The 27,434-nt window shown below is 37.4% G+C and overlaps 1 protein-coding gene and 1 pseudogene across 1 annotated transcript; one reads left to right on the top strand and one right to left on the bottom strand.

Moving 5' to 3' along the window:
* Window positions 1-10,152: 10,152 nt before the first annotated feature.
* On the bottom strand, window positions 10,153-11,076 carry LOC143561472 (6,7,8-trihydroxycoumarin synthase pseudogene; annotated as a pseudogene).
* A 1,952-nt stretch (window positions 11,077-13,028) lies between these two features.
* On the top strand, window positions 13,029-15,124 carry LOC143561470 (6,7,8-trihydroxycoumarin synthase-like). The gene is made up of 2 exons (XM_077049549.1): window positions 13,029-14,049; window positions 14,503-15,124. The coding sequence occupies exons 1-2, from the start codon at window positions 13,144-13,146 to the stop codon at window positions 15,118-15,120; spliced, it is 1,524 nt and encodes a 507-aa protein (XP_076905664.1). The 5' UTR covers window positions 13,029-13,143; the 3' UTR covers window positions 15,121-15,124.
* The last annotated feature ends 12,310 nt before the right edge of the window (window positions 15,125-27,434 follow it).

Raw genomic sequence — 27,434 nt, 5'->3', positions numbered from 1 at the left:
CATTTATGGTCTCAAGCGGAAACATCTTCAAATCCACACCTGGACCATCCCAATTTTACACCAAACCCCCTTCCAAATACCCCTACCACACCCACCACACCTACCATGGCCCACTCTTCCCCTCTAACATAGATTTCAACCCCACCATAACCTTCCCCTTGGCCCACACTTCACTTACGACCCAACATAATCCTCTACCAAATCTCTCATCTCAAACCACCGCTCCCACATCACATTCTGTCTCTTCACCCACTTCCCAGCCACCTCCCAATTCACCCTCCCCACTTTCGAATTCACTTCCACCACGAACCGTCTCCTGTATCATGCGCACTCGTGACATGGACGACATCACTAAACCAAAGAAATTATTCAACTTAGCAACCACCAACATCATTCCTGTTCCTAAAACCCCAGCCTACTCCTTGTCTGTCCGAGAATGGTATAATGCAATGCATGACGAGTATAACTGTGGAAACCTCATAGGAGCCAAGTTCAAGTCACAATTGGATACATCATGATATACAAGACGATAAATAAGATAGATGATAATCAAGATGAAAGATTGTTTCATTGATAACGATAATTGAATGATTACAGATTCATACAGGCATACAAATACACGGTTAAGCTTGATCCGCCTCGATGTGCACCTCTAGGCGGCTTATCATTCTAGAAAGAATCCGACATGGTAACGATATGAACGATGTAAGAATGGAACAGATCTCTAGGTCTATTCTCTAGGATCAGCCTATTTATAGGTCCAACCCCATTCGCTAGACACACATTAGCGAATAGGGCTTCCGATCTAGCGAATGGCCTCCCATTAGCGAATGGGCTCTCTTAAATAACGAATGAGTCACATACGCTACACTCTTAGCGTATGTGCTCCTAGGGTAGCTAATGGGCTGCTATACGCTAACATCCATAGGGTATGACCCTTAGTCTATAGTGAATGCACTCCATTCGCTAAACACACTTAGCAAATGAGCCATATTACATCATAGAAGATTGACTAAACTACCCCTAGCCTATTCGATCAACTACGGACACCAAATCATGCACTAACAATAACACCCTTATTAAAAATGAGGCTTGGGAACTTGTCCCACATCACCCACAAATGAATGTAATACGAAGTACGTGGCTATTTAAACACAATTTCCATTCTAATGGAACCCTTGAAAGATATAAAGCATGCGTGGTTTGTGATGGCGTATCGCAAAAAGTTGGTATAGATTATGGGGAAACCTTTAGTTCAGTTGTAAAACCGGTAACAATCGACAACTATTCACACGGTATTATCAATAGCGTTATCGCGGTCGTGGTTGGTTCATAAATTAGATGTAACCAATGGCTTTTTACATGGAAATCTGAACGAAATAGACTACATGTATCAACCTATGGGGTTTAGTAGCACGAGTCATCTGGATTATGTGTGTCGGGTTAAAAAATCTTTATATAGATTGAAACATGCATCACAAGCATGGTACCAACAATTCACTGACTTTGTTTTGTACTTGGGGTTCACACAAAGTCAGTGTGATAACTCTTTCTTTATTCTACACTCTGGATTGCATACTGCTTATATATTCCTTTATGTAGATGATATTCTTCTAACATCTTCTTCCAAGGTACTACGTCAGCAATTAATATCTAGTTTGGTGAATGAATTTGCCATGAAAGATCTCAGGAAACTAAGTCTTTTTCTCAGGATATCCGTCATCCGGACGGGCGGATAGCAAGTTCTTGTCTCAGGGGTCCTATGCTCAAGACATTATCAAGCGTGCTGGGATACCAACCTACAAGGCAGCGCCAACTCCGGTCGATACTAACATTATGCTAGCGGCTAATTCGAGTGCCCCCTTTGAGGTTCCGACTTTATATCATAGTATGGATGGTGCACTAGAATACCTTACTTTTACTCGACTTGATATTAGCTATGCTGTTCAGCAAGTTTGCATGCATATGCACGCCCCACGGTCTACTCATTGGGATGCACTTAATCGAATTTTGTGTTACATTTAAGGTGTTATAGATTTAGGTCTAACTCTCAATAAATGTGTTGCCCATTTGCTACTTGCTTATACTGACGCAGATTGGGTGGCCTGTCCCGACACTCGTCGGTCTACATCAAGATATTGTGTTTACTGCGGGTCTAATCTCATCTCCTGGTATTCCAAAAGACAACCAACTGTATCCCAATCCAGTGTTGAAGCTGAATACCGGTGGGTTGCCAACGTCGTTACTGAAATTTGTTGGCTTCATAATTTACTTTTGGAACTTCATCGCCCCCAAGCACGTGCAACTCTTGTGTACTATGATAATGTCAGTGTCGTCTATCTTACAGAAAATCCTGTTCATCACCAACGTACGAAACACATAGAATTAAATATTCACTTCGCTCGTAAGCAGATTGTCACACCCCGACTTAGGGCCTAGGTGCAACGCCCGTTAGTTGGTATCTGTTTTGTAAATGTATCAGATTTGCGGGTTTGTTTTAGCGGAAGTCTTTAAAATAATATATTCATTTATAAAATGTCGGGTTAGAATGCCCGTTTTAGTCTTTTGAATAAAATATTATTATACTATAAACTCGGGATTTGAATATCCATTTAATATTTCAAATACCTGTATTTTGAAAACATGATTCTTTATAGAATTCTGAAAATTCTTAGCCAATAGATAACGTCTAATGACTATATCTTCAATCGTCTAGTCTGTCTTGGCTATCAGTTCTATTATTTACTGTTTCCCTAAAATGTGGGTGGAAAATACGTCCACACACATTTTAGGGAAACAGTAAATAATAAAACAGTTTATAATAGTCGTTAGATACAAATATAGTTTTCTGTTTTACAATCTCAGTAGGAACGCCTGTCATTCCTGGGATTTGTACCACTGCCTTACACACACAATTCAAAGGTTCCCCGAGTTACATAACCCCTGTTCGGAGATAGTCTTCCCCTAGGCTATGTGACCCTGTTGGAGAACTGGTTATGACTGACTTGGTTTTGTATGCCAATTATCAGTTATGTATGGATCCAGACACATATGTATTCGGTCTGGGTTTCCTTTTTATTAGCTATTTTGTCTTGTAACGAATTAGAGAAAAATAATCTCATGCAAACATTTACCAGACTCTTTGAAATAAACCTGTCTATTACAAGAGTAAAATCAGTTTAGAAGGTTTAACGTATTCACCTGTTGTTGTCAGTTCGGTGACGCTTGAAAACATTTCCTGTCAGTATGCTATTAATCTATATTTGTAATGGGTTTCCATAAATATTTTGATTAATCAGCAGACCTTGGGTCTGATTTAACTCAGCAGACCTTAAGTCTGGTTTGTTATCTTTAAACCTTGACTGATCATTTATTTAAAGAAATATTTAGACCTGTAGTCTTTCTATTTATTTAGAGATCATGTGTAGAATTCTTCTTTATGAAGAAACGTCTGTAACAGGTTTCTTCTTTAAGAAGAAACATTAATTTGGCTATAATCTTAGTATGTAAAATCTGATGTTTTTTAATAAAGAAACATTAATCTGACTATGTCCCTTGTATATAAATCTGTATGTTTCTTAATCTTGGAGAAACAATATTTTAGCTATGACCTTTGTATAGGAATATTATATTTCTTAATCATAAAGAAATATTATTTTGACTATAAGTTTTGCTTATGAAGAGTTATATTATGCTTATCTGAAATCAAAGTTTGGGCTATACCTTTGACTTATGGTCTAAGCCATTATAATAATAAAATAATAGCTTAATTAGAACTCCTACCTCACACGGGTATTCGGAGTTAAATGCTTAAGACTGATCGAACATCACTTCTACTCTTGATCGAGTTCTAAGGCTTAAACCGTCATAGCTTCGGAGCTTGGCACGTATTACGAGATTGGCATGCTTCCCGAGGTAACATGTGAAAGTGAAGTGGTTTTTGTGTGAGTTGGAAAATGCTGTACACCCCTCTATTTATAGATGATTTCGAACTTCTTCGCGTCGCGCGAACCGACAATATTAAGCTGAGTCATCGGGCGTTATCCCACGTGTCACCACGTGTCACGCATGCAGATTAGGTTACTTCGCGTCGCGCGAAGTAATACTTTGCGTAGCGTGAAGGTGTACTAAGTCGGTTTAACCATTTTGGCTTTCGCGTTGCGCGAAGACTTGAAACCTAATTCTTCGCGTCGCGCGAAGGAAAGAATTTCACATTTTCATTTTTAGTCCTTGTACTATCCAAAAATACTAAAGCGAAGTGCAAAGTGCGCCATAAAAACGCCACATTACGCCCATCACCCGAGCCCGTGCGTGTGCGCGTCGGGTGCTTTGCTCCCTCCGCTAGGACATTACTATGGAAACTCTCTTCCTCATAAAGAGCTTCCATTTTTTTTCTTGTTTCCATGTGGGATGCAAATTTTCTTTCTTATTTATACCCATGTAGAATGCTTCCATTTTCTTCCATCTTTTCATGTGGGATGGATTTTCTTACTTCCTTAGCATGAGATGTTTTATTTTTTTTCTTTTCTCCCTTTTTCCAATTACTTGTCTTTGAGATTATTTTTAATCTCTCATATTTCAAAGTTGACATTTTTAATCCAAAATAAATAAGGGTTTTTCCGAGATGTTACATAGATACAATAAGGTCAAGTGTGTATACATCACGTTCCGTCTCCCTATCAAATAGCTTATATCCTCACGAGGGTCTCTCTCGTATTTTGTTTGAAGATTTTAGGTCTAGTACCAGCATTCGGTCACCTTCCGCTTTGACTGAGGGGGTATAATAGATAGATATATATATATATATATATATATATATATATATATATAGGGAGAGGATCAAGAGAAAACTCACCTTTAGAAAGAAAACTTAAAAACTCCTAAAAACTCCTAAAGAATTATTTTTAATTAAAAATAAAAAAATATTTTTCAAAATTCTGTTTTAGCCATTATTCTTATATTTTCTTATAGTTCACTCGAAAAAAATAAAAAAAATAAAAAAAACCCTGCTGTAATGCACATACGTATTACTGTGCGATACCGTTGTATTACACATGCGTATTACTATGTATTTTTGAGTTTAATAGTGTTTTATTGTATATATTCAATATTTGTGTATTGTATATGTGTAATAGTGTTGTATTATATGGAAAAAATATAATAATAAAATAAAAGTCGATGTGGTGCACTTGTGCGTTAATGTTGTATTACACATACGTACTAATGTGTATTCGATGTGTGTATTAGTCTTATATTGCATATATACAATAGTGTTGTATTCTATGTAATACAAACACTTTTGCATATATGCAATGCACACTATTACACATACGCACTATGCCGACGAGTTTACCGACAAGTTTTTTTTAACCAATAACGACATATAAGAATAATGGAAAAAATGAAACTTCAAAAAAAATTTAAAAAAAAAAAGTTAAAAATAGTTTTTTAGAAGTTTTTAGGAATTTTTAAGTTTTCTCTTTAAAAGAAGTTTTCACTAGATCCCACTCCTATATATATGTGTGTGTGTGTGTGTGTGTGTGTATATAGAGAGAGAGAGAGAGAATAAATTGTATAGATCTTTAGTGTTGATTTATCAAATATTATCTCCTATTATGGAGATCTCGTTGTACATGTATATATATTACTAGTTTTAGAGCCCGTGTCTCACACGGGATAATTCAAATTATAAAATTATAAGTAAAACAAATAATTACATAGCGTATATGAAAAAAATTGTATTACATCTATGCTTGTATTTATACAATGTTTACATAAATTGATTTTATTTATATCACAAAATGATTTTTTTAAATGAATTTAATAAAAAATGCCCGTGCAAAAACGTACCCGAGAATACTTCTTTCTATTGAAAAATTCATTCTCGGTGTCATATATGTATGAAAGAATTTTGGTTATGAACTAATTTCGTAAAGAGAACTTCTCATACGGTAGTAGTTCTAACCATTCAACCTAAATACAAAAGGAGCGTTACCTTTATTGATATATTTATCAATTTACCACCCATCAAAGGAAAGTAGAACATTAAATTAACAATGGATGTTCTTCGAGAACTATGTTTTTCTGAGCTACACCATGAAAAATATTTTGAAAGTTTCAGAGGGCTTCTCGACTTTGTCATAATGACAATATAAAAAACATGTTAACACATTCAATTTTGTGAATATTTTGTTTTATTTGAGCATAGTTTAGCATGTCATGCTTCCCATACGATGTTCTGATCACCATTGAAAGAAAAATTAATGTTAAGATAAATATTTCAAATTTGATAAAAGTTAAGCATTGATAGGCATGGGGTGGCATGTCGAAAGTGTTCGCAATGTTTTCTTAAATTTTAATAGTTGAGGGGAAAATAGTCAGTTTGCCAAATCCCGAACCTTTTGATTATTTCAAAAAATGCCCTTAAAAATAAATTTGAAACCAATATCATGTTTAAAATTTTAACTTTCATACTTTTGACATTTTAAGGTCAACAATTTGAACCCATAACAAATTTTGACGATATATCTATTTTGCATTCTCAAACTTTTAAAAATACTCAAAATTTTCATTTTTGACCCTAACAAATTTTGACCAAAATGTAGTTAACTTGTACCAAACAATTATTTACCAACTTTTGACCCATAAAATCAAATTTAAGTTCCACAAAAAAAAAAACCCGAAACAATTTTCATTTGAGAAACATGATTTGTTGTTGATTTTTGGAATTCACTAAGTATTTTGAATATATAGTAAAATAATATGTTAATAATTATATTTATAAAAATATATAGATATTATATAAATATAGTGTAAAAAAAAATGAGTAATTATTAATTTATTACATATATTAGGGTATATTAGTTTCGAAGTAAAAAAAGTATTAGAATTAATATTTTAGCTACTTAGCTATTGAACTAATTGTAGCTACTTAGCTGAATCCTAAAACTAGAGGTGCACAAATCGGTTTTTTTAAAAAAACCGGTTCGGTTATTAACCGGACCGGTTTTTTTTGCCCGGAAAAAAACCGGTTTGGTTAATAACCGGACCGGTTATTAACCGGTTTTTGTATATGAAAACCCTAACCGGTCTAACCGGTTAGGACCGGTTTAGAAACCGGTTAGAACCGGTTAATAAACCGGTTTTTTTATTAACCGGTTTTCTAATAACCGGTCTAACCGGTTAACCGGTTTTTTTTTTTTTTTTTTTTTTTTTGGGTTTAGGGTTTGGGGTTTAGGGTTTAGGGTTTAGGGTTTAGTTTGGAAGACCGAAGCCATTCTTTGCTTTCGTTGTTAGGGTTCTTTGCTTGGAAGATTAAAAACACATAACTTTCATTTATAGCTTTTACATAAAAAATACAAACATTAAATCGTTATCGCATAGTCGTAACTCAAAAATACAAACATTAAATAATGCTTAGACACGATTACATTAACAACTTGTTGTTTCTTACTCATTATTTGCCTCCATGTTTGCTGTTTCTTTAACTAATTTTCTTCGCTACCCGATCCCGAGCTATTCCTTAGGTAATCGTCGTACGCGGCTTCTTCATCGGTCATTGGTTGAGTGTGTCCTTGATTGACCTCGTCTTCATACAAGCCCGCCTCATAGTCCATTTCCCCCTCGAGTGAGCGTTGATGTTGTGCCCTATCTAAAGAGTCCAAGTAATCCTTGTAGCAAATCGACATCTCTACAGCTGGTGGAGTGAGTCGAGTCCTCCTAATCGATATAACCCTGCCAGAAACAGAAAAAGCAGACTCCGAAGCTACCGTGGAAGCTTGGACCGTTAGTAAATCTTTGGCCATGGCGGCGAGGATCGGAAACTCATCCTCCTTACCTCTCCACCAAGCCAGCAAATCAAGACTTCTAAATTCATCCGGAGTCATGTGTTTCACAAAGTTGGTACCACCATACCTTCCAAGTTCACTGCTTGGGGTGTTTACCTTTTGACGTTTACCGGCGTCTTCCCAAATCATGTAGTACATCCCCATTTCAAGGTCGGTTTGGGATTGGGATTGGGCAACAGCTCTTAACGAGTCATGAATTTGGGAAGACGACCCGTATTTTGTAAGGTAAACATCATACATGTTTGACAAGGTGGTGTTGAAAGCATTCTTTAAAGTTTGGTTATAATAGGGGTTTTGATCGTCGTTTAACTCTAGCTCATCACAAATTTTTTCTATTAAAGCTTCAACACCACCAACATTGATGCAAGGGTTTAACGCAGCAGCACATGTCAAAACAGCGGGTAGTTGTTGAAAATATTTTCTAAATTTTTCTTTCATTTTTACACCCATGTCAAAATAAGGTGCACCCCTACAATGAAGTTCACTCAACTTTGTGCACATGACAGCAATTTTTGGTAAAGCAATGGGGCTTGTTGGATAGTAAACCCCGGATAAACTAGTTGTGCAAGATTTAAAAATTTGAAGGACCTCCGTAACGATCTCAATCAATAACCAGTTTCTAGGATCGTACGGTGCACATTTACCCCTATTTGACAAAATTTGATGAAACGCAATTAATGATTCTTTTTGTTGGATGGCTTTCTCAAACATATCACAAGTCGAGTTCCATCTTGTTGGACAATCCCAATTTGGCCCCAACCATTGACAATTAGCTTCTACACAAAATTTTTTGTATCTTGAAAATGTTGTATTGTTGCTAAAAACATCTCGTAACATTCTTTTAAAATTGTTTCTTTGCGTTTCGATCACGTTTAACCCATCTTGCACGGCCAAGTTGATAATATGTGCAATGCATCGGCTATGAAAAAACGCTACATCACAAATAGGTTTATACTTTAATTTTAAATGGCAAACCGCGGCCGTATTGTTGGACGCGTTATCAAACGAAATTGAAAAGATTTTATGTTCAATCTTGTATTGTCGAATGACTTTATCCAAGAGTTTAAAAATATTTCTACCCGTGTGCGGGTAATCAAACAATTGAAACGCAACGGTTCGTTTCATCATTTGCCACGACTCGGGGTCAACCCAATGAGCCGTCACACAAATGTATGAGTCGGGCGAACCATTAGGTACCGACCACACATCCGTTGTTAAGTTTACACCAGTTTGTAAGTTTGAAAAGTATGAAATTAGTTCGGATTTAGCGTTTTTCCATGCTTTAAGACAATCTCTTCTAAGGGTCGAACGACTTACGTGTTGGTAGCGTGGTTGAACATACTTTTGCATCATCTCCGTGAATTGAGGGTTGTCGAAGTGGTTGAAAGGAAGTGTTTGTTGAATCACAAAGTTTGAAAACTGTTGACGTACCGCTTCAAGGTCGTACGTAAACACCGTTCCTTGATTCGTCATCTCCAGCTGCGAACTACTTCCCGATTCGTCCTTCAAGGCCTTGCAAAAGGGCCTTTGCACATGCGCTTTTAAAGTGGAGTTTGCATCTTTGCCATAAAACTTCAAACAATGTTTGCATCGAGCTTTTTGGCTACCGTTAGACATTTCGCATAGGTCGAAATGTTGCCAATCATCATGGTTTCGTTTCGTGGGGATGACCCGAACGACCGTTTCTCCCGTGTTCGAGGCACCCATGTTGACGGATGAAGCAGCACTTTGGGAGGCCATGATAATCGACTACGAAATAAGAGCGTATGGAGTGGTAATGTGGTATAATTGAGCGTGAGATAACAAAATAATCGCGTATGAAATAAACGTTTAGAGCGTTTGGAGTTGTATAATCGAGTGTGATCTAACCAATACCCAACCTAAGCTATATATAGATGTTTGTGGGGGTAAAATGGGGAAAAAAAACGGTCATAAAATAAAAAAACGGCTATATAGCCGTTATTCAACGGGAAAAAAACAGGGTTTTTAACCGGTTAACCGGTTATAAAAAAACCGGTTAACCGGTTTTTTTATAACGGTCAAAAACCGGTTTATAAAAAAACCGGTTAACCGGTTTTTTAATAACCGGTTATTAAAAAAACCGGTTTTTTTTATAACCGGTTATAAAACCGGTTTTGGCTCCAAATTGTGTAACCGATATACAAACCGCCGGTTTGTAAACCGGTCAAACCGGTTACAAAAAACCGGTTTTCTTAAAAACCGGTTTCCGGTTTAAACCGGCAAACCGGTTCGAGGACCGGTTTTTTTGACCACCTCTACCTAAAACGCCTATTTATCCAAAATTTTAGTGAATATGACTCACCATGAGTACACCTTTGATGTGCTCATAAGTGAGTTCTACTGAACAATCTGAATCTTTTTTGAGTTTAAGCAAGATATCAACCATATCTTCTTGCATGTTGTTTGGTTCATTTAAATTTTCATGTTCGTCAATGAGTTGTTGATAGAACTCATCCATGTCTTTAAAAATCTTTTCAAGTTTAGCAACACTTCCATTAACTATATCAAGCCATCCCATTAAAGGAATAAGATCCCTATAAAAGAACTTGGCAAACATCTTTTGACACCGCAATATAAGCTCGCTGAATCGCGTCACTTCTTGCTTCTCATCATCATACTCAGCCGTTCTCTTCCCAAAAGCCACTCTGGAAATAATATTACTCGTGAGAACCAACAAGGTTTCACTCAAATTCACCAAATTATTCTTTCGAACTCGAGCTTTTAACGTTTCGATCATGTCAAACACCTCTTCTTCACGAACGGGAAGAAACGAGTTCACTTGTTTCACTGAAAGTAAATGAAGGGTGCAAGTCTTTCTCATCTGCCTCCAATTTTCATTGTAGGGTGCAAAAGCTATGTCTTTATTATAGTAAGACAACTTCTGCTGGCCGGTTAACACCGGCCTGTTGCAAAAGATCAAATCATTTGTTTTCAAAACTTCTTTCGCCATTTCGGCTGATGAAACGACGACGGTTTGGACAAGACCGAGTCGTAAGGACATTAACGATCCATAACGTTTCGAAAGACGCCAAAGGTGATCTGGAAGATCGGAGGTGTCAAGCTCATGTAGGTTTCCGATCACCGGAAGTCCCGGAGGTCCCGGCGGTCGACGGAGGAGGGTTTTTGACGGTAGGGTTTTATACTTTAAATGGAGGAAGAAGAAGAACACAAAGATGGCTAAGAGACTGAAGATGATATAGGAAACCATTGCTAATTTTGCAGAGTTTGAAGATGTATTATGAAACAATTGATCATGAATATACTGAAACGTACGTCATGAATTATTGATAAGAATGACGGCTAAAAGAGTCGGTTGGTGGCTCCTGCCATCACTGCCACGTGTGAACCAGTTAAGTATCTTGCAGATTACGACGTGTTGAACTTGAGGGCTTAACTAGGGTGGGTTATATACGAGTCGAATGTTCAGCAAACTGTTTATAGCTAGTTAAGAAGTCCATTTGCGTTTATTTATTTAATAGGGTGACGAACATGAACAGAGTTATTTTGCATTTAATTAAATGAGCGTACATGAACTCATATGTTGTTCGTTCATTTACATTCGTGAATATTTGTTTAACTCATTAAATAAGTATGTAATTTTCGAAAATTCAGATGTGTTTTTTTGGATGGATCATGAACTTAATGAATTTTTTTGTTCATTTGTGTTCATCTAAATATACTCATTAAGAATCGTTTATGTTCGTTTACGTTGCTCATATATGTTTGGTTATGTTTGTCCATTCATGTCTGCTTACCTTCGTGAAGAGTTCGCTTAGATTTTAACGAACGTACATAAAAGAATACGAACATGTTCATTAATTAAACGAACTTACATAAACAAAAGTATTAGTTCGATTAACTATTCATGTTCATGTTTGGTTAAAGTTAATTGAACGAACGCGAAGATGTCCTTTTCATGTACGTTCGGTTCGTTTTCAAGCCTTTATTGAGCTATGTTTGGAAGCTTCGATATAGCATTACACAATTCGAGGTAATATGTCGTTTTCTTGTTATGTAAGATCCATGATCGAGTTCTTGAAAGGGCAAATACATAAATGATAACTCTCACAAATGAAATGGCCAATCGTATATTCGTTTGAACCGCCAGTTTGTGACTGACAGAACGAAGAAAATGCTCCACGTCTTTAAACCAATAAAATAAAAAAAATTATCAAATAGCGTTTCAATCCAAACAAGTGAGTTTGAAATATCAGAAAGAACATGCAATGTACAAAATATTATAAGATATACCTTTTTGATAGAATATATTATTCGCAAGCCTTGCATCTTATTATCTTATTGTCATTCGTATCTACCTTTTTTAATAAAGTAAAATAAATGTGTTTCTTCGTTTTGTCAGTCGCAAACTGACGGTTCAAACGAATATAAGATTGGCCATTTCATTTGTGAGAGTTATCATTTCTGTATTTGCCCTTTCAAGAACTCGATCATGGATCTTACATAACAAGAAAACGACATATTACCTCGAATTGTGTAATGCTATATCGAAGCTTCCAAACATAGCTCAATAAAGGCTTGAAAACGAACCGAACGTACATGAAAAGGACATCTTCGCGTTCGTTCAATTAACTTTAACCAAACATGAACATGAATAGTTAATCGAACTAATACTTTTGTTTATGTAAGTTCGTTTAATTAATGAACATGTTCGTATTCTTTTATGTACGTTCGTTAAAATCTAAGCGAACTCTTCACGAAGGTAAGCAGACATGAATGGACAAACTTAACCAAACATATATGAGCAAACGTAAACGAACATAAACGATTCTTAATGAGTATATTTAGATGAACACAAATGAACAAAAAAATTCATTAAGTTCATGATCCATCCAAAAAAACACATCTGAATTTTCGAAAATTACATACTTATTTAATGAGTTAAACAAATATTCACGAATGTAAATGAACGAACAAGATATGAGTTCATGTACGCTCATTTAATTAAATGCAAAATAACTCTGTTCATGTTCGTCACCCTATTAAATAAATAAACGCAAATGGACTTCTTAACTAGCTATAAACAGTTTGCTGAACATTCGACTCGTATATAACCCACCCTAGTTAAGCCCTCAAGTTCAACACGTCGTAATCTGCAAGATACTTAACTGGTTCACACGTGGCAGTGATGGCAGGAGCCACCAACCGACTCTTTTAGCCGTCATTCTTATCAATAATTCATGACGTACGTTTCAGTGTACTATATATTCATGATCAATTGTTTCATAATACATCTTCAAACTCTGCAAAATTAGCAATGGTTTCCTATATCATCTTCAGTCTCTTAGCCATCTTTGTGTTCTTCTTCTTCCTCCATTTAAAGTATAAAACCCTACCGTCAAAAACCCTCCTCCGTCGACCGCCGGGACCTCCGGGACTTCCGGTGATCGGAAACCTACATGAGCTTGACACCTCCGATCTTCCAGATCACCTTTGGCGTCTTTCGAAACGTTATGGATCGTTAATGTCCTTACGACTCGGTCTTGTCCAAACCGTCGTCGTTTCATCAGCCGAAATGGCGAAAGAAGTTTTGAAAACAAATGATTTGATCTTTTGCAACAGGCCGGTGTTAACCGGCCAGCAGAAGTTGTCTTACTATAATAAAGACATAGCATTTGCACCCTACAATGAAAATTGGAGGCAGATGAGAAAGACTTGCACCCTTCATTTACTTTCAGTGAAACAAGTGAACTCGTTTCTTCCCGTTCGTGAAGAAGAGGTGTTTGACATGATAGAAACGTTAAAAGCTCGAGTTCGAAAGAATAATTTGGTGAATTTGAGTGAAACCTTGTTGGTTCTCACGAGTAATATTATTTCCAGAGTGGCTTTTGGGAAGAGAACGGCTGAGTATGATGATGAGAAGCAAGAAGTGACGCGATTCAGCGAGCTTATATTGCGGTGTCAAAAGATGTTTGCCAAGTTCTTTTATAGGGATCTTATTCCTTTAATGGGATGGCTTGATATAGTTAATGGAAGTGTTGCTAAACTTGAAAAGATTTTTAAAGACATGGATGAGTTCTATCAACAACTCATTGACGAACATGAAAATTTAAATGAACCAAACAACATGCAAGAAGATATGGTTGATATCTTGCTTAAACTCAAAAAAGATTCAGATTGTTCAGTAGAACTCACTTATGAGCACATCAAAGGTGTACTCATGGTGAGTCATATTCACTAAAATTTTGGATAAATAGGCGTTTTAGGATTCAGCTAAGTAGCTACAATTAGTTCAATAGTTACACCTTGAGGAAGGTGTAATGAGCTTACGAAAGTTAATTAAGACAATGTTTTTGAAGTTTGCTAACCCTGCAGCCAAACTCGACAGTTCATTTTGGTGACTAGAAGTCTCCATATAGTTTTTTCATCAGATTTATGGAAATTGCTTGTCATACAACTTTCTAGTGTAGAATTACAATAAAATTTTAAGACGGTCTAAAAGTATTTAGGTGAATTATACTAATATTCCAAAATGTTAAGCACTCATTCTCACTTCAGTCGGAATGAAATCTTTAGCTGATTCCAAAATGTTAGGGACTCATTTTCACTTCAAGATTTGGAATGAAATCTTTAGCTGTTAACTAGATGTATTTATATTTGTGTTGGAATATTGCAGAATATCATGTTGGGGGGAACAGAAACAAGTGCAACAACAGTGGTGTGGGCGATGACTATGCTGATGATGAACCCTGAATCTTTTAAGAAACTTCAACATGAAGTGCGAACTGTTATCGGAAAAAAAGGAAAAGTAGACGAACATGATCTATACAAGCTCGACTATCTAAAAGCAGTAATCAAAGAAACATATAGATTGTACCCAACTGCACCCCTTTTAGTCCCACGTGAATCGAGAGATCGATGTGTTATTAATGGATTCGAAATACCAAAGAAGACTCTACTATACGTGAACGTATGGGCGGTAGGTCGTGATCCTAATTGTTGGGAAAGACCTGAAGTGTTTGATCCTGAGAGGTTCGTGGGTAGTAGTATAGACTACAAAGGGACTGATTTTGAGTTAATCCCATTTGGGTCGGGTCGGAGAGGGTGTCCGGGGATGTCGTTAGGAGCTACAACGGTTGAGCTGACTCTTGCGAACCTTGTTTACTCGTTTGATTGGGAAATGCCTGTAGGGACGAGTGAGATCGATACTTTGACGACACCAGGGACGGTCGCACGTAAGAAGAATGATCTTTCACTTGTAGCTAAAGTTTATGATCATGGTTACAAGAGTTGATTAGGTTTGGATTGTTTTGTTGATGTGATAAGTTAAAAGTGTGCTAAAAAAATAAATAAATAAGTTGAAACGTCTTTTTGGTTGTTTCCTTAACCCTACGAAATTACAATCACCTATAATTAGGAGATCAATATAACTCATAAATCTCTTATAATCAAATTATCAGTTTGAATAATATAATCGGTTATCAATTTGAACTATTGGTGTTTATGGTTCGGTTCGAAACCGTCCAAACCAGTTATCGGTTTGATTTCATGGTTGGTTTTTAATCCTAACTTTTGGTCGATCGGTTTTAAAAAATTCAAACCGTAATGAACAGTTTGTTTTGCGGTTTATACCGAAAACCAACCGTATAAAACCGGACCGGACCATGTGATTTACTTATGTAAATATTTTATATTATATATGCACAGGTATATTGCTATTCATAATTAAATCATAGTTGTTAAGTGTTAAAATTATAGTAATAGTTAAGAAGAAATGGGCTAAGCCCCAAATCCCAATCATACACACTTGTGTTTTGTTCATTTTTAGACAGTTTTGTACTTTGCATATCTCAGATAAGCTGAACAAGTTGTGTATAAGCTTATCAAAATCTGCAAATTATTTACAACTTTACTATAACTATATCAATCTTTATCTTTGACATCTTGTATAAAAGCCCAACAATCCTAACCCGTGAAACCAAACCATTACTAGCGGTTCGGTTTGATTCGGTTTATAAGTTATACAGTTTGGTTTCGGTTTACACAACAGTTTGGTCCAAGGTCCGACCCAAAAACCACGAAAATTGGACCGTAAACACCCTAATTTGAACAATTTCAAAACACTTTTTGATGCATTTTATATGACTGAATCCTATTATAAAGCAATAGGTCTATTTTTCACGCAGGATAATTGTTAATTTTCAGTTAAATATTCTTTTGCAATTTTTAAATTCAATATTTCATCAACATTAATCTTCAAAACTGTTACATGTTATATTGTTACTAATAAGTTTAATTAAATTCTAATTTAGGTGCAAGCTTAAAACCCAACTAAGGTCAGTCTTAGGACCCTTCGCTATGGGGCGCTCATGGGGACGGCCTTGGGTGCACACACCGCCGAGGGGTGCTGTAGGTGGGGGCGCAGATGGAACAACCAGTGCGGAAATGGTGCGTCCTAGTCTCTCTCTCTCATACACACACATACGCACATGCATATATATTTACATATATATAATGGGGCATACAAAGGGCTTTAAACAATAGCGGGGCGTTATGGAGAAGGGCTTCGAAGCCCCCCAATGCCCACGTGGTGCTGACATGACACTTTGGAGGGGCTTCGATGCCCCGTCATAAAGAACAGCCTAATTGATTTCAAAGTATTTCAACTGCATGCAAAACATAAAGCTTTTCCAACATATATAGTGGAACCAGCATCACCTCCTCTTCCTTACAACGGTTTCTCACCTCCTCCTCTTTATTGGACATTACGTTTTATCAGTATGAGCCCATATGCTTAGTTAGGCTTCTAAGTTCTAAGGTTCATTTGAGATAGCAGAGTATTCGTTTGAGGACTTGCTTGTGTGGTTCACAAGGAGAGTGCAAAAATAGGTATACTTTTTTGAACCGCATTTGAAATGCCTGGTTGGGTAAATGTGAGGTACCGAAGAGCACCCGCTAGGCTTCGATATAAAGAATCGTCTGGTAATGGTTCACCGAGTATAGCACCAAGTTTGGATCTAATGTCAGCAGTGGTGGAAATGGGCTTGCAAGCAGCCACTTGTGCACGAGATAGAATCCGTGATGCATATTGGATTTTGATAGAAAAAGTCCCCCGTGCTTTCGTTTGACATTTATCCCAAGAAAATGGAGCTCCCCGAGATCCGTCATTGCAGACTCATTAGATACGGTGGTAATAATGTGAAGGAGAAGTGTAGTATCTGATGCAATATTGCAATCACGTTGGACCAAACGACCGAAAAGAACAAGCAGGAGAATTTTATTGATAAACTTCAAAATTCCAATCTCCCTTTCAATGAAAACAAAACATGAATTTATAGCCTAGAACCAATCAAGACTTTAGGCAATAACTAGAAAATAGGAAACTCAATCAAACAATTATAGGTAAATAATTAAAAGGAAATAACTGGCCAAAATTAACTCCTGCAGCTTATTCTCCAAGTTAGGGCCAGGAGGCCTAACTGCTGTCGCTGGTTCCACTGGGCCAAACAGCCTGCGGGCTGTTTTTATTTGGGCTGCTACTTGGGCCGTCATGTGGGCTGGGCCTAATTGCATCATTCTCCCCCTCTTCAAAAGGACTCGTCCTCGAGTCAAGGGGATCATCCAACGCTGCCACAAAAGGTGAAAGGTCAGCCACATTGAAAGTGGCAGACACATTGTAGTGACCCGGTAAATCGATCTTGTAGGCGTTGTCATTAATGTGTTCCATCACCTTGAAAGGTCCATCCGCTCGAGGCTGTAATTTGCTTGCTTTTCTCCCCGGGAAACGGTCTTTGCTAAGGTGTACCCACACGAGATCTCCTTCTTGAAAGACCACTTTTTTTCGCTTGACATTTAACTCTTCGTTGGTAGACAATGTTGTTATTGACAATCTGGTCACGTACCTGTGCATGAATGAGTTTAATTTGGATTGCCCTCTCATCACCTTGGCTGCTGTAGTGTTCAACAGCAGGTAGCGGTGCAAGATCCAAAGGTGTGAACGGATTCCGGCCGTACACGACAAGAAAAGGACTCATACCCGTCGAACGGTGTGAGGACCTGTTGTAAGCAAACTCGGCCTGTGGTAGAATGAGATCCCACTGCTTAGGATGATTACCAACTAGGCTGCGCAGCAAGTTTCCCAAGCTCCTGTTAGTGACCTCGGTTTGTCCATCACTTTGGGGGTGGTGAGCACTACTAAAATTAAGGCGGGACCCCAACTGCCTCCACAACGTCAGCCAAAAATGACCAACAAATTTGAAATCCCGATCTGATGTCAAAGACTTCGGGATACCGTGTAGGCGCACAATTTCTTCAAAATAGAGACGGGCGATTTGACTCGCGTCGTAGGTCTTAGCACATGCGACAAAATGGGCCATCTTAGAAAATCGATCGACTACAACCATGATAGAGTCTTTCTTGCGTTGCGTTAACGGAAGACCGACAACGAAATCGAGGCTAATGTCTTCCCATGGACCATCAGGGACCGGTAATGGAGTATAGAGACCCGCGTTTGAGCGATGTGTTTTGGCGATGTGGCACGTACGACACCGATCCACAATGCGAGTAACATCACTGCTCATCTTTGGCCAAAAAAAACGCTCCTTAATTAACTTGAGAGCTTTATCTCTCCCAAAGTGTCCGGCTAACGCGCCTTGGTGCCCCTCAAGAATGATTGCCTCCCGAAAGGAACACTTGGGCACACACAACCGAGTTCCTTTGAACAAGAAGCCATTCTGCAGTGAATGCCCATTGGCTCGACCGTCACGGCAGGCTTCCCATAAGGTGGAAAAATCCGGATCATCCGGGTATAAGTTGCAGAAAGTATCGAACCACTCCACCCGAACTCGAAGTGAAGTAAGAAGGGCATGTCTTCTGCTCAATGCATCGGTGACAGTATTAGTAGCTCCGGATTTGTGCCGAATGATAAATGAATACTCCTGTAAAAACTCGACCCATTTGGCGTGTCGAGGATTGAGCTTAAGCTGCCCCTGAATGAACCGAAGAGCTTGATGGTCCGAAAAAAGAATAAATTCCGAATGAAGAAGATAATGACGCCAATACTCCAAGCTTCGTATGATGGCATAAAATTCCTTGTCATAAGTGCTAAATTTTTGTTTAGCCTCGCTAAGTTTCTCGCTGAAAAAAGCTTTAGGGCGACCTTGTTGGCTAAGGACCCCTCCAATCCCAAAGCCCGATGCATCGCACTCTACTTGGAAAGTATCCTGAAAGTTGGGTAATGCTAAAACCGGTGCTTGTGTCACGCAACGCTTAAGTTCTGCAAATGCTTTCTCAGCCGCGGGAGACCAATGAAAGGATTTTCCTTTCAAGCAATCGGTAATAGGGGCTACAATGGCGCTAAAGTTTCGAATGAAGCGCCGGTAAAATGAGGCCAAACCATGAAAACTTCGTACCTCATGCAGTGTCGTGGGGGTGGGCCACGTAAGGATTGCTTCAATCTTCGATTCGTCCATCCTAATGCCATTACCTGAAATAAGATAACCCAAAAACAACACCTCGGGGGACAAGAAACAACATTTTTCACTATTAGCATAAAGTTTCTGTTCGCGTAGAATCTCGAAAACCTGCCGAAGATGGTTGAGGTGTTGGTGCAAAGTGGAGCTAAAGACCAGAATGTCGTCAAAGTAGACAACCACACATTGCCCAATTAGTGGCTTGAAAATATGGTTCATAAGTCGCATGAACGTGCTTGGTGCATTCGAGAGGCCGAAAGGCATCACCATCCACTCATACAATCCGTCTCGAGTCTTAAAGGCGGTCTTCCATTCATCCCCGGGTCTCATCCGTATTTGATGATACCCGCTACGTAAATCAATTTTCGAGAACACCGTAGACTCGTGTAACTGGTCAAGAAGATCCTCGAACCGGGGTATTGGAAACCTGTACTTAATGGTTATTTTGTTAACTGCGCGGCTATCGACACGCATTCGGTACGTCCCGTTAGCTTTAGGGACGAGTAGAGCCGGGACGGCACATGGGCTCATACTTTCACGAATTAGCCCTTTATTAAGAAGTTCACTAACCTGCCGATGCAGTTCCTCGTACTCTTTCGAACTCATGCGGTAGGCGGGTTTGTTGGGTATGACCGAACCGGGTATCAGGTCAACACAATGCTGAATATCTCGTATTAGCGGCAGACCAACGGGTATCTCAGCCGGAAATATCTCACTGAATTCAGAGAGAAGTGGCTGTAACTCAGCCGGCGGGTCGGGGACTGGTGGATTTGATTCGGCGATGACCACTGCAAACATTATCGGTGTACCTGTGCTTCGAGTGAAATCTAGGAAGGCTGATTTGTTAAGGAGTACAGCTTCTGTTCCTGTTTCCCGAGTATCGAGGGGGGCGAGAGTTATCTTCACTCCGTCTTTCTTGAAGGAATAAGTGTTGTGAAACCCATCATGTCGCGTGCGTCTATCATATTGCCACGGTCGGCCCAACAGAATGTGGCAGGCGTCCATGGGAATTACTTCACACCACACCTCATCGGAATAGCGAGTACCGATGCTAAATTGGACCAGGCAACGTTGGGTGACCTTCACGATGTTTCCCTTCTTGAGCCACGTCAATTGATAGGGATCCGGGTGGGGTTCGGGTGTTAACCCAAGTTTTTCAACCATGGCTGTGGCAACCATATTTTTGCAGCTGCCACCATCAATAAGGACAGTGCATATTTTCCCTTTTGCCGTGCACGCGGAAAATATTATTGCGAAGCCATAGGGTATCATCAATAGAACGGGTTGGAGCTACACTTAGTACACGCTGGACCACGAGGGCTACACCCTTATTTGGGTAAACAACTTCAGCTTGCTCCTCAACTGTATGATCATCTTCCGTGTCGTGTTCGGGGGCTAGATCTTCGGTGAGTGCGACTAGTTGGGTGTTGGCGCAATCCCGTGCGAAGTGGCCAAGTCCTCCACGTTTAAAACATCGAGGAGCGCGGGAGACTCCAGGGGTGGCAGCTGAGGAAGCCTCGGTTTTTGCTGGACCTGGGCGGTTGCTGATGGGATTGTGGGAGGCTGTTCGAGTGGCCTCGGTTCGGACAGGGGTTCGCCCGGAGTCGGGTTTCTGCTGGAGAGGGCGGCTGCTAGTAGGAAGCTTCCCTTTGGTTTTAAGTTGTTTCTCGACTTTTAACGACAATTGGCAAACGTCGTCAAACGTCCAATATGGCTGTAACTGAACAACATCAGCAATTTCGGGTTGTAAGGCTCCAAAGAAACGAGCAATAACCTGTTCCTCTTCTTCTTCGGCGCCAAAATGCATCCGCAACCTGTCAAAATCAGCAATTAATTCCTCAACGGTGGATGACCGTTGGGAGATGTTGTGATATTCCAAGAAGGCTTCTTGGCGATAGTTAGGGGGTAAAAAAAATTTTTGTAACAGCTTCTTCATCTTTTCCCACGATTCCACCCTAGACCGCCCCTCTTGAGCCCGTTTTTTTTTACGTGCTCCCACCACAAGGAGGCATACTTAGGCAGTTTTATAGCCACAATTTTAACTTTGTACCTGTCGGGAATGTCGCGAAGATCAAAAACCCGTTCAACCGTATGAATCCAGTCAAGAAATTCATCAGGTTGACTTCTCCCCTCAAATTCAGGGATCTCGATCTTGATCCCCAGGTTGCGAAGGGGATCCGGTTGGAGTTGGTGTTCCCGTCTTTCGAACGGGTGGCCTCTGTGTCGGCCGAATGGGTTGTGGAAACTCAATCAAACAATTATAGGTAAATAATTAAACGTTACTTCTTTGTCTTTATTAATTGTTCCCTGCAGGAACTTCGCCACACCACCCCTCCACCGGTGACAACTGATTCTAGGATAACTCCTCTCTCTCTCTCTCTCTCTCTCTCTCTCTCTCTCTCTATCAAGCCTATTCTACGAACCACAGTAAACGCCGCTCGCTGTCGTGACTTAACTCTGCATGCCGCCGGCTATCTTCCTCAACGACCTCCTACCCTTCAATCGAGCAAAAACAATCACGTAATCCATGTTATTGTAGCTGGAATCGATGAAAACTTAGATACGTGGTAACGGTTACCACAAGATTATCAAATCTCGAATCATACCTACAACCTTTAACCTAATCTTTGTTTCTTTATCTAAGAATGGGGTAGCATGATCTAGGGTTTCAGTAGATAGTGAGGGAGCTCTTGTAGCCACATGTATGGATGGTGGCCATGAAACAGTTAATGGTGGTGGTGGTTGGTCGCCGACACAGACTTTCAAATGTTGTTTGCGGAAATGGAGACGGGCGATTAGGTGGTGGTACATGAGTTGTGTTGGTGGCTGTGCCAGGGAAAAGAGAAAGAGATGGTAAGTGGGAGAAGCGGTGGTGGTGGTAGACGTGACAGAAGACTTTCATTTATATTTTTTATATTTAATTTAATGATAAAAGTTGTAGTGATAGTCAAATCAAATAGCTGGTGATGTATGGATCTTTAAACTTAAAAGAGAGAGAAATATGGAAAATATTTTCTTTCATGGACAATGATTCATGTATCGATAATAGAAAATTTGATCAAAGTATGAATAGGGAGTAATCATGCCTTTGTTAATAAAATTTTATGAAAAATATATTAATGTTTGTAACATAAATGTGGCATCCTACTACCTCTACAAACAGGATTAACAAATGAGATGATCAAGAGGCTTTTTTTTTAAATGCTATATTATATATCAAAAACACTTTGAAAGATAACTTGCTTCCATCGGTCAATTCACAATAACAATAGGAGTTTGCGACTTGCTTCTGCTGGTCGCTTTACAATAACAATAGGAGTTAGCACGAGTTTTGTTTTTCGTTTTTAACACCTTAATTTGCATCCCCCGCAACGCGGGGGTCATAAAACTAGTTGATAAATAAAGAGGGAGGTGTCACACACAATGCTAGGAAAACCACACTTTGTAATGAAAATGGAAAAATTGTGATACCGTGCGCATGGTACTTTTTTTAAGCTCATAAAGTGATTTCTATAATAGACACAAAGTTTGGGTTGGTTTTATCGTAATTCCGGGAGGTTGAAACATGTATACGGGTCAGGATTTAGAAACTGCAATACTTATGGCCGTTTGTATAATTGTTGGTAAACAATGGAGTTAAAAGGTATCGACACAATCGATTCCCACTCGTTGATTGTTTCCGTTCACGACAAGACTGGCATTCGTTGATTTTCAAACTCGAAACCCAACCCGTTTTAAATTTTTGGATTTCCATGAAAGATTATTATTCATGTTCATTTACAGTATTTGTTCTTAATTTATATTCATTTATGTAATATACTCGATTATAAACGCCATTTCACTTATTTTATATTTTAAATGCATTTAATCAAAGTTCTGGGTTAAAACTATCAAAATGCTTAACTTTCTGTAAATTTGGGAATTTTTAAGCATGAAAGTTATTTTAGTCATTTTGTAATCGCTTTATCAAATTTAACAAAGTTTTCATTCATCATCTACATAATTATTGAATAATAAATTATCTATTTCAAATTATTAACATTATTTTTCTATGTGCAAGTACGTGATTCTATATCATTTCATTGTTTACATGTGTAATTGTAGATATGGCATGTTGAACCAGAGATACCTGGATAAATATTTTTTAATCATGTAACATATTTAATTATGTCACACTATTTGTTTTATCATAAATAATTAAAATGGCTTCTTTTATAATAAATTGGCATCTAGTATTCAGTTTTTCAACTTTACCTACAAGAATTACCATCAATAAGGTTTTTGTTCTTCTCCAAAGCATTCCTAATTTACACCATAACCTATACATAGAGCATTTCTTCTCAATATTTATCACACCAATCATCTCATTTGTTATACCTCGTAAGCCATTCTAGTAAGCTTTAATACTTTCTTTGATTTTTATTTTGTTCTTTCTGTTCTTATTGTTATTAAGTTTTCTCTTGAATATCATAGTTGTTTATATACTTTCTTCATGATCATAATGTTTTTAATGTCTTGAATCAAAATCAAAGTTTTGCATAAAGAAATATGAATGTTCTTATGATCCATTCTTCATAATCTTAAGAAACTCATAATCCTTTGAATGTTAACATAATTAAGTTGAAGATCATAATATTTTCATATGTGTCCTTATATTTTCCAAGTTGTTCATACCACACTCTAAACTATACTATATTTACATTACAAACCTCATATTTTCATAAGTGTCACTAATCACCGTAAACTACATTTATTACATTTTATACCTTGTACTCTCATATTTATCAAATCATTCTACAGCATTTCGAGTTAGTATACAAATAGAGTTATAAACCAGGTATGTATGTATTTAACAAGAAAATCGTTCTATCGAATACAAGAGTGACATAAAGATTCCCATTGAGCCTGTGACTCTTACTTAGGAATCAACTTGCTGAAGGTCATGCTCTTGGCTTTAAACATTCTAGTATGCGACACTCTAACTAATTAAAAATCATAACTTAATCTAGGGTATTCCGTTGTCGGTTCAACAACCTCTTGCTCGTGTTCGTGTGCAATCAATCATTAATGCGAGTTTATCATTACCCCTTTTTCATGTTGTCATTATTTTTAGGGTGTGGTATTTTACAAACTACCATATATGTATTTTATGTTTTACAATTCATGTTAATGTCATGGTGTGTTTTCTTGTCATAGATTGTCATGCTCTTTATGCTAATTGTTACATGTTTGCTTGTTTAATTTTTTGGTGGTTGATGGTGGAAAGTCTAACGCAAACATAAATGCAAAACCTTAGTATTTTGGCTTTCTGCTAAATAGAACGGGACTAGTCTATCATTCTATTTCAGTTACTCTATATATATATATATATATATATATATATATAGAGAGAGAGAGAGAGAGTTAGGTTCAAATAAGAAGTTTGATTTTCATAAGAAGGCTAGGAAGGAGGGTATTTTAGTCAACACTTAATATCAAAACCCACTTACTTTAATCGCAAAACTCACTTACATTCATTTCAAAAACCCACTTACATAAAACCCACTTACATCTTCACTTATATCCTACAACCACAACCACCCCACCGCCCACCGCCACCACAACCGTCACTCACCGCCACCACCTCGCCGGAAAAGTCCGAAAAAACACAATGGAAAACACAATGTAAAAAACACAATGGAAAAAAACACTATGAAAAAAAACACAATAATAAAAACACAATTGTATGACACAATGTAAAAATACCATGGAAAAAACACAATAAAAAAAATACAATGAAAATACTATTGTATAACACAATTTTGTAAAACACAATTTGGTAAAAGTGTAAAACACAATTTGTAAATAACCCACTAATTTTTTTTAATTTTTATATTACAATATGGTACTCATATAAAAGATAAAAAGACACTCGTTATAATGGTGAATTTGTTTTTCAATAAAAACATCGTAAAAAGAAGTTATTGACGTTTTAAAATGATGGAGGAATTTGGCATGTGCCTTGCATGTGGAGAGAAAAAGGCAATATATATATATATGTGGTTAGGTTATAATAGGAAGTATAGTTTTTGTAGGAAGGATAAGAAGTAATCTTGTCCATTGATTTTGAATATGAATGGTTGAGATTAGTTTATGTGGAAATCAAGTATGAACATAAAGGAAAGGACATAAAAGGAATAACACATTTGTTGACTTTCTCTCTCCACATGTAAGACACATGCCAAATTCTCCCATCATTTTAAAACGTCCATAACTTTTTTTTATGACGTTTTTATTGAAAAACAAATTCACCATAATAACGAGTATCTTTTTATCTTTCATATGAGTATCATATTGTAATATAAAGTTTTAAAAAAAATTTGTGGGTTTTTTACAAATTGTGTTTTACAAAATTGTGTTTTACAAAATTGTGTTATACAATAGTATTTTTCATTGTGTTTTTTCCATTGTATTTTTTACATTGTGTCATACAATTGTGTTTTTTACATTGTGTTTTTCATAGTGTTTTCCATTGTGTTTTTCCGGACTTTTCCGGCGAGGTGGTGGCGGTGGGTGACGGTTGTGGTGGCGGTGGGCGGTGGAGTGGTGGTGGTTGTATAGAGTAAATATATAATTGGTTCAAGTAAGTTATTATCCATGAAATTTAAGATTATATCTAAGTTTAAGAAACTTATGAATTTTATAAACCACATATTATAACAAATATTTAATAAGTATGCAAAATTTAAACACATAGGGATTATTTTTAAGTGTAATTTTAAAATTATTAAGGCAAGTATTTATATCTCTGTTTCAAATTAATTATGAGAATTTTCCTTATAAGACCCAAGAGATTCAAATATTTAAAAGTATTTTAAAATTAAAAAGAACAAGGGTCCAACATGCTTCCGTACCTTTTTCCCGTTTTGACCAAGATATCGCCGGGTTACACCAGGAGTCTTTTTACTAGGTTATTCCAGACCAAACCTAAGTAGCCTTAGGTAACTCCTCTCTGGCTCCTTCAGCAATATTCAGCTCAACCAGGTTTCGTTTCCTACTTCCGGTGTATGGTAAAAAGGAACAGTTCGTAGTTGGAGATTTCCTCTTTTTAAAAGAGAAATACTTCTAAATAGGAAGAACACTCAAAGGTATTATAAGGAAAGTGAAAGTTTTTATTTCATGATGGGTATTTTACAATGAAGATGTGAAAGAAAGTACATAAGTAAATACAAACACTCTTATTTTTAATACATGAAAGCTTAAACACTCTTTTTTGAAATTTTGTTCCAGGCCCGATGCCCTTCTTCTTCCTTCTTTTTCTTCTTATATAGGCCCCTTATCCCTTTAGATAGACTTCACCACTTTGTCATCTATATCTTGTTTCCATGTGATATTCTTTTTCTTGAAATTCTCCATTGTCAAATCATTGAATTTGGTGTTGAGATTCCTCATGGAAACTTGAACTTTGGCTTTTCTTTTCTCTTGCATCCATGTTCCCTATGGGAACTCTAACATTTGTATTTATATGATCCATGCATTCCAACTTTTGTATGTATCTCATGAGAGTTTATCCATTATTTATTAAATCATTAATTTATGAAATCTTATTTTTATAAGATTAATTAAAATCTTAATCTTCAGATGATGTTTGACTCTCTTTAGGAGAATCAATAATCATATTGTCCTTTTTCTTAGAACAAGCCGGACAAACATTGTGTTGATGTTTTCTGGTTAAGCACAGTTTATATTGAGCTTGAGGACTTGATGCTATAACACCAGTATCCAAAAATCTGATTTTATCCTCTATATATTTTTTAGCTGCTGGAGGAGTTCTCCTTGCTGGAGCTATCATAACAGAGGAATGCATCTTACTTCCTCCATAAGTTCTAAATTCTCTTTTAAAAATATTTTCTAAAGTACAAAGAACTATCTTCATACCAAGTGCTCTTCTGTTATGAATATCATTTTCATTAAAACTTTGAAAAGTTTTTAATCTTTCTGTCTCTATATTGTAAGAAAGAGATGCATGAACTTTTTCTATTATAATCAGATGATATGCAGGGTAATTATTGTTTTTATAAAAATCAGGCCCTGCAGAAAATAGTTTTAACACCATAACATCACTTGGAGTAATAGTAGAGTTATATAGATAACTGTC

This window comes from Bidens hawaiensis, unplaced genomic scaffold (genome assembly GCF_021521415.1).
Source record: "Bidens hawaiensis isolate Kalapana, Puna unplaced genomic scaffold, B.hawaiensis_p1.1 tig00020681_1, whole genome shotgun sequence".
In the NCBI taxonomy this organism is placed as follows: Eukaryota; Viridiplantae; Streptophyta; class Magnoliopsida; order Asterales; family Asteraceae; genus Bidens; species Bidens hawaiensis.
Note: the sequence above shows the minus strand (reverse complement) of the source record. Positions and strands in the feature narration are given on the sequence as shown.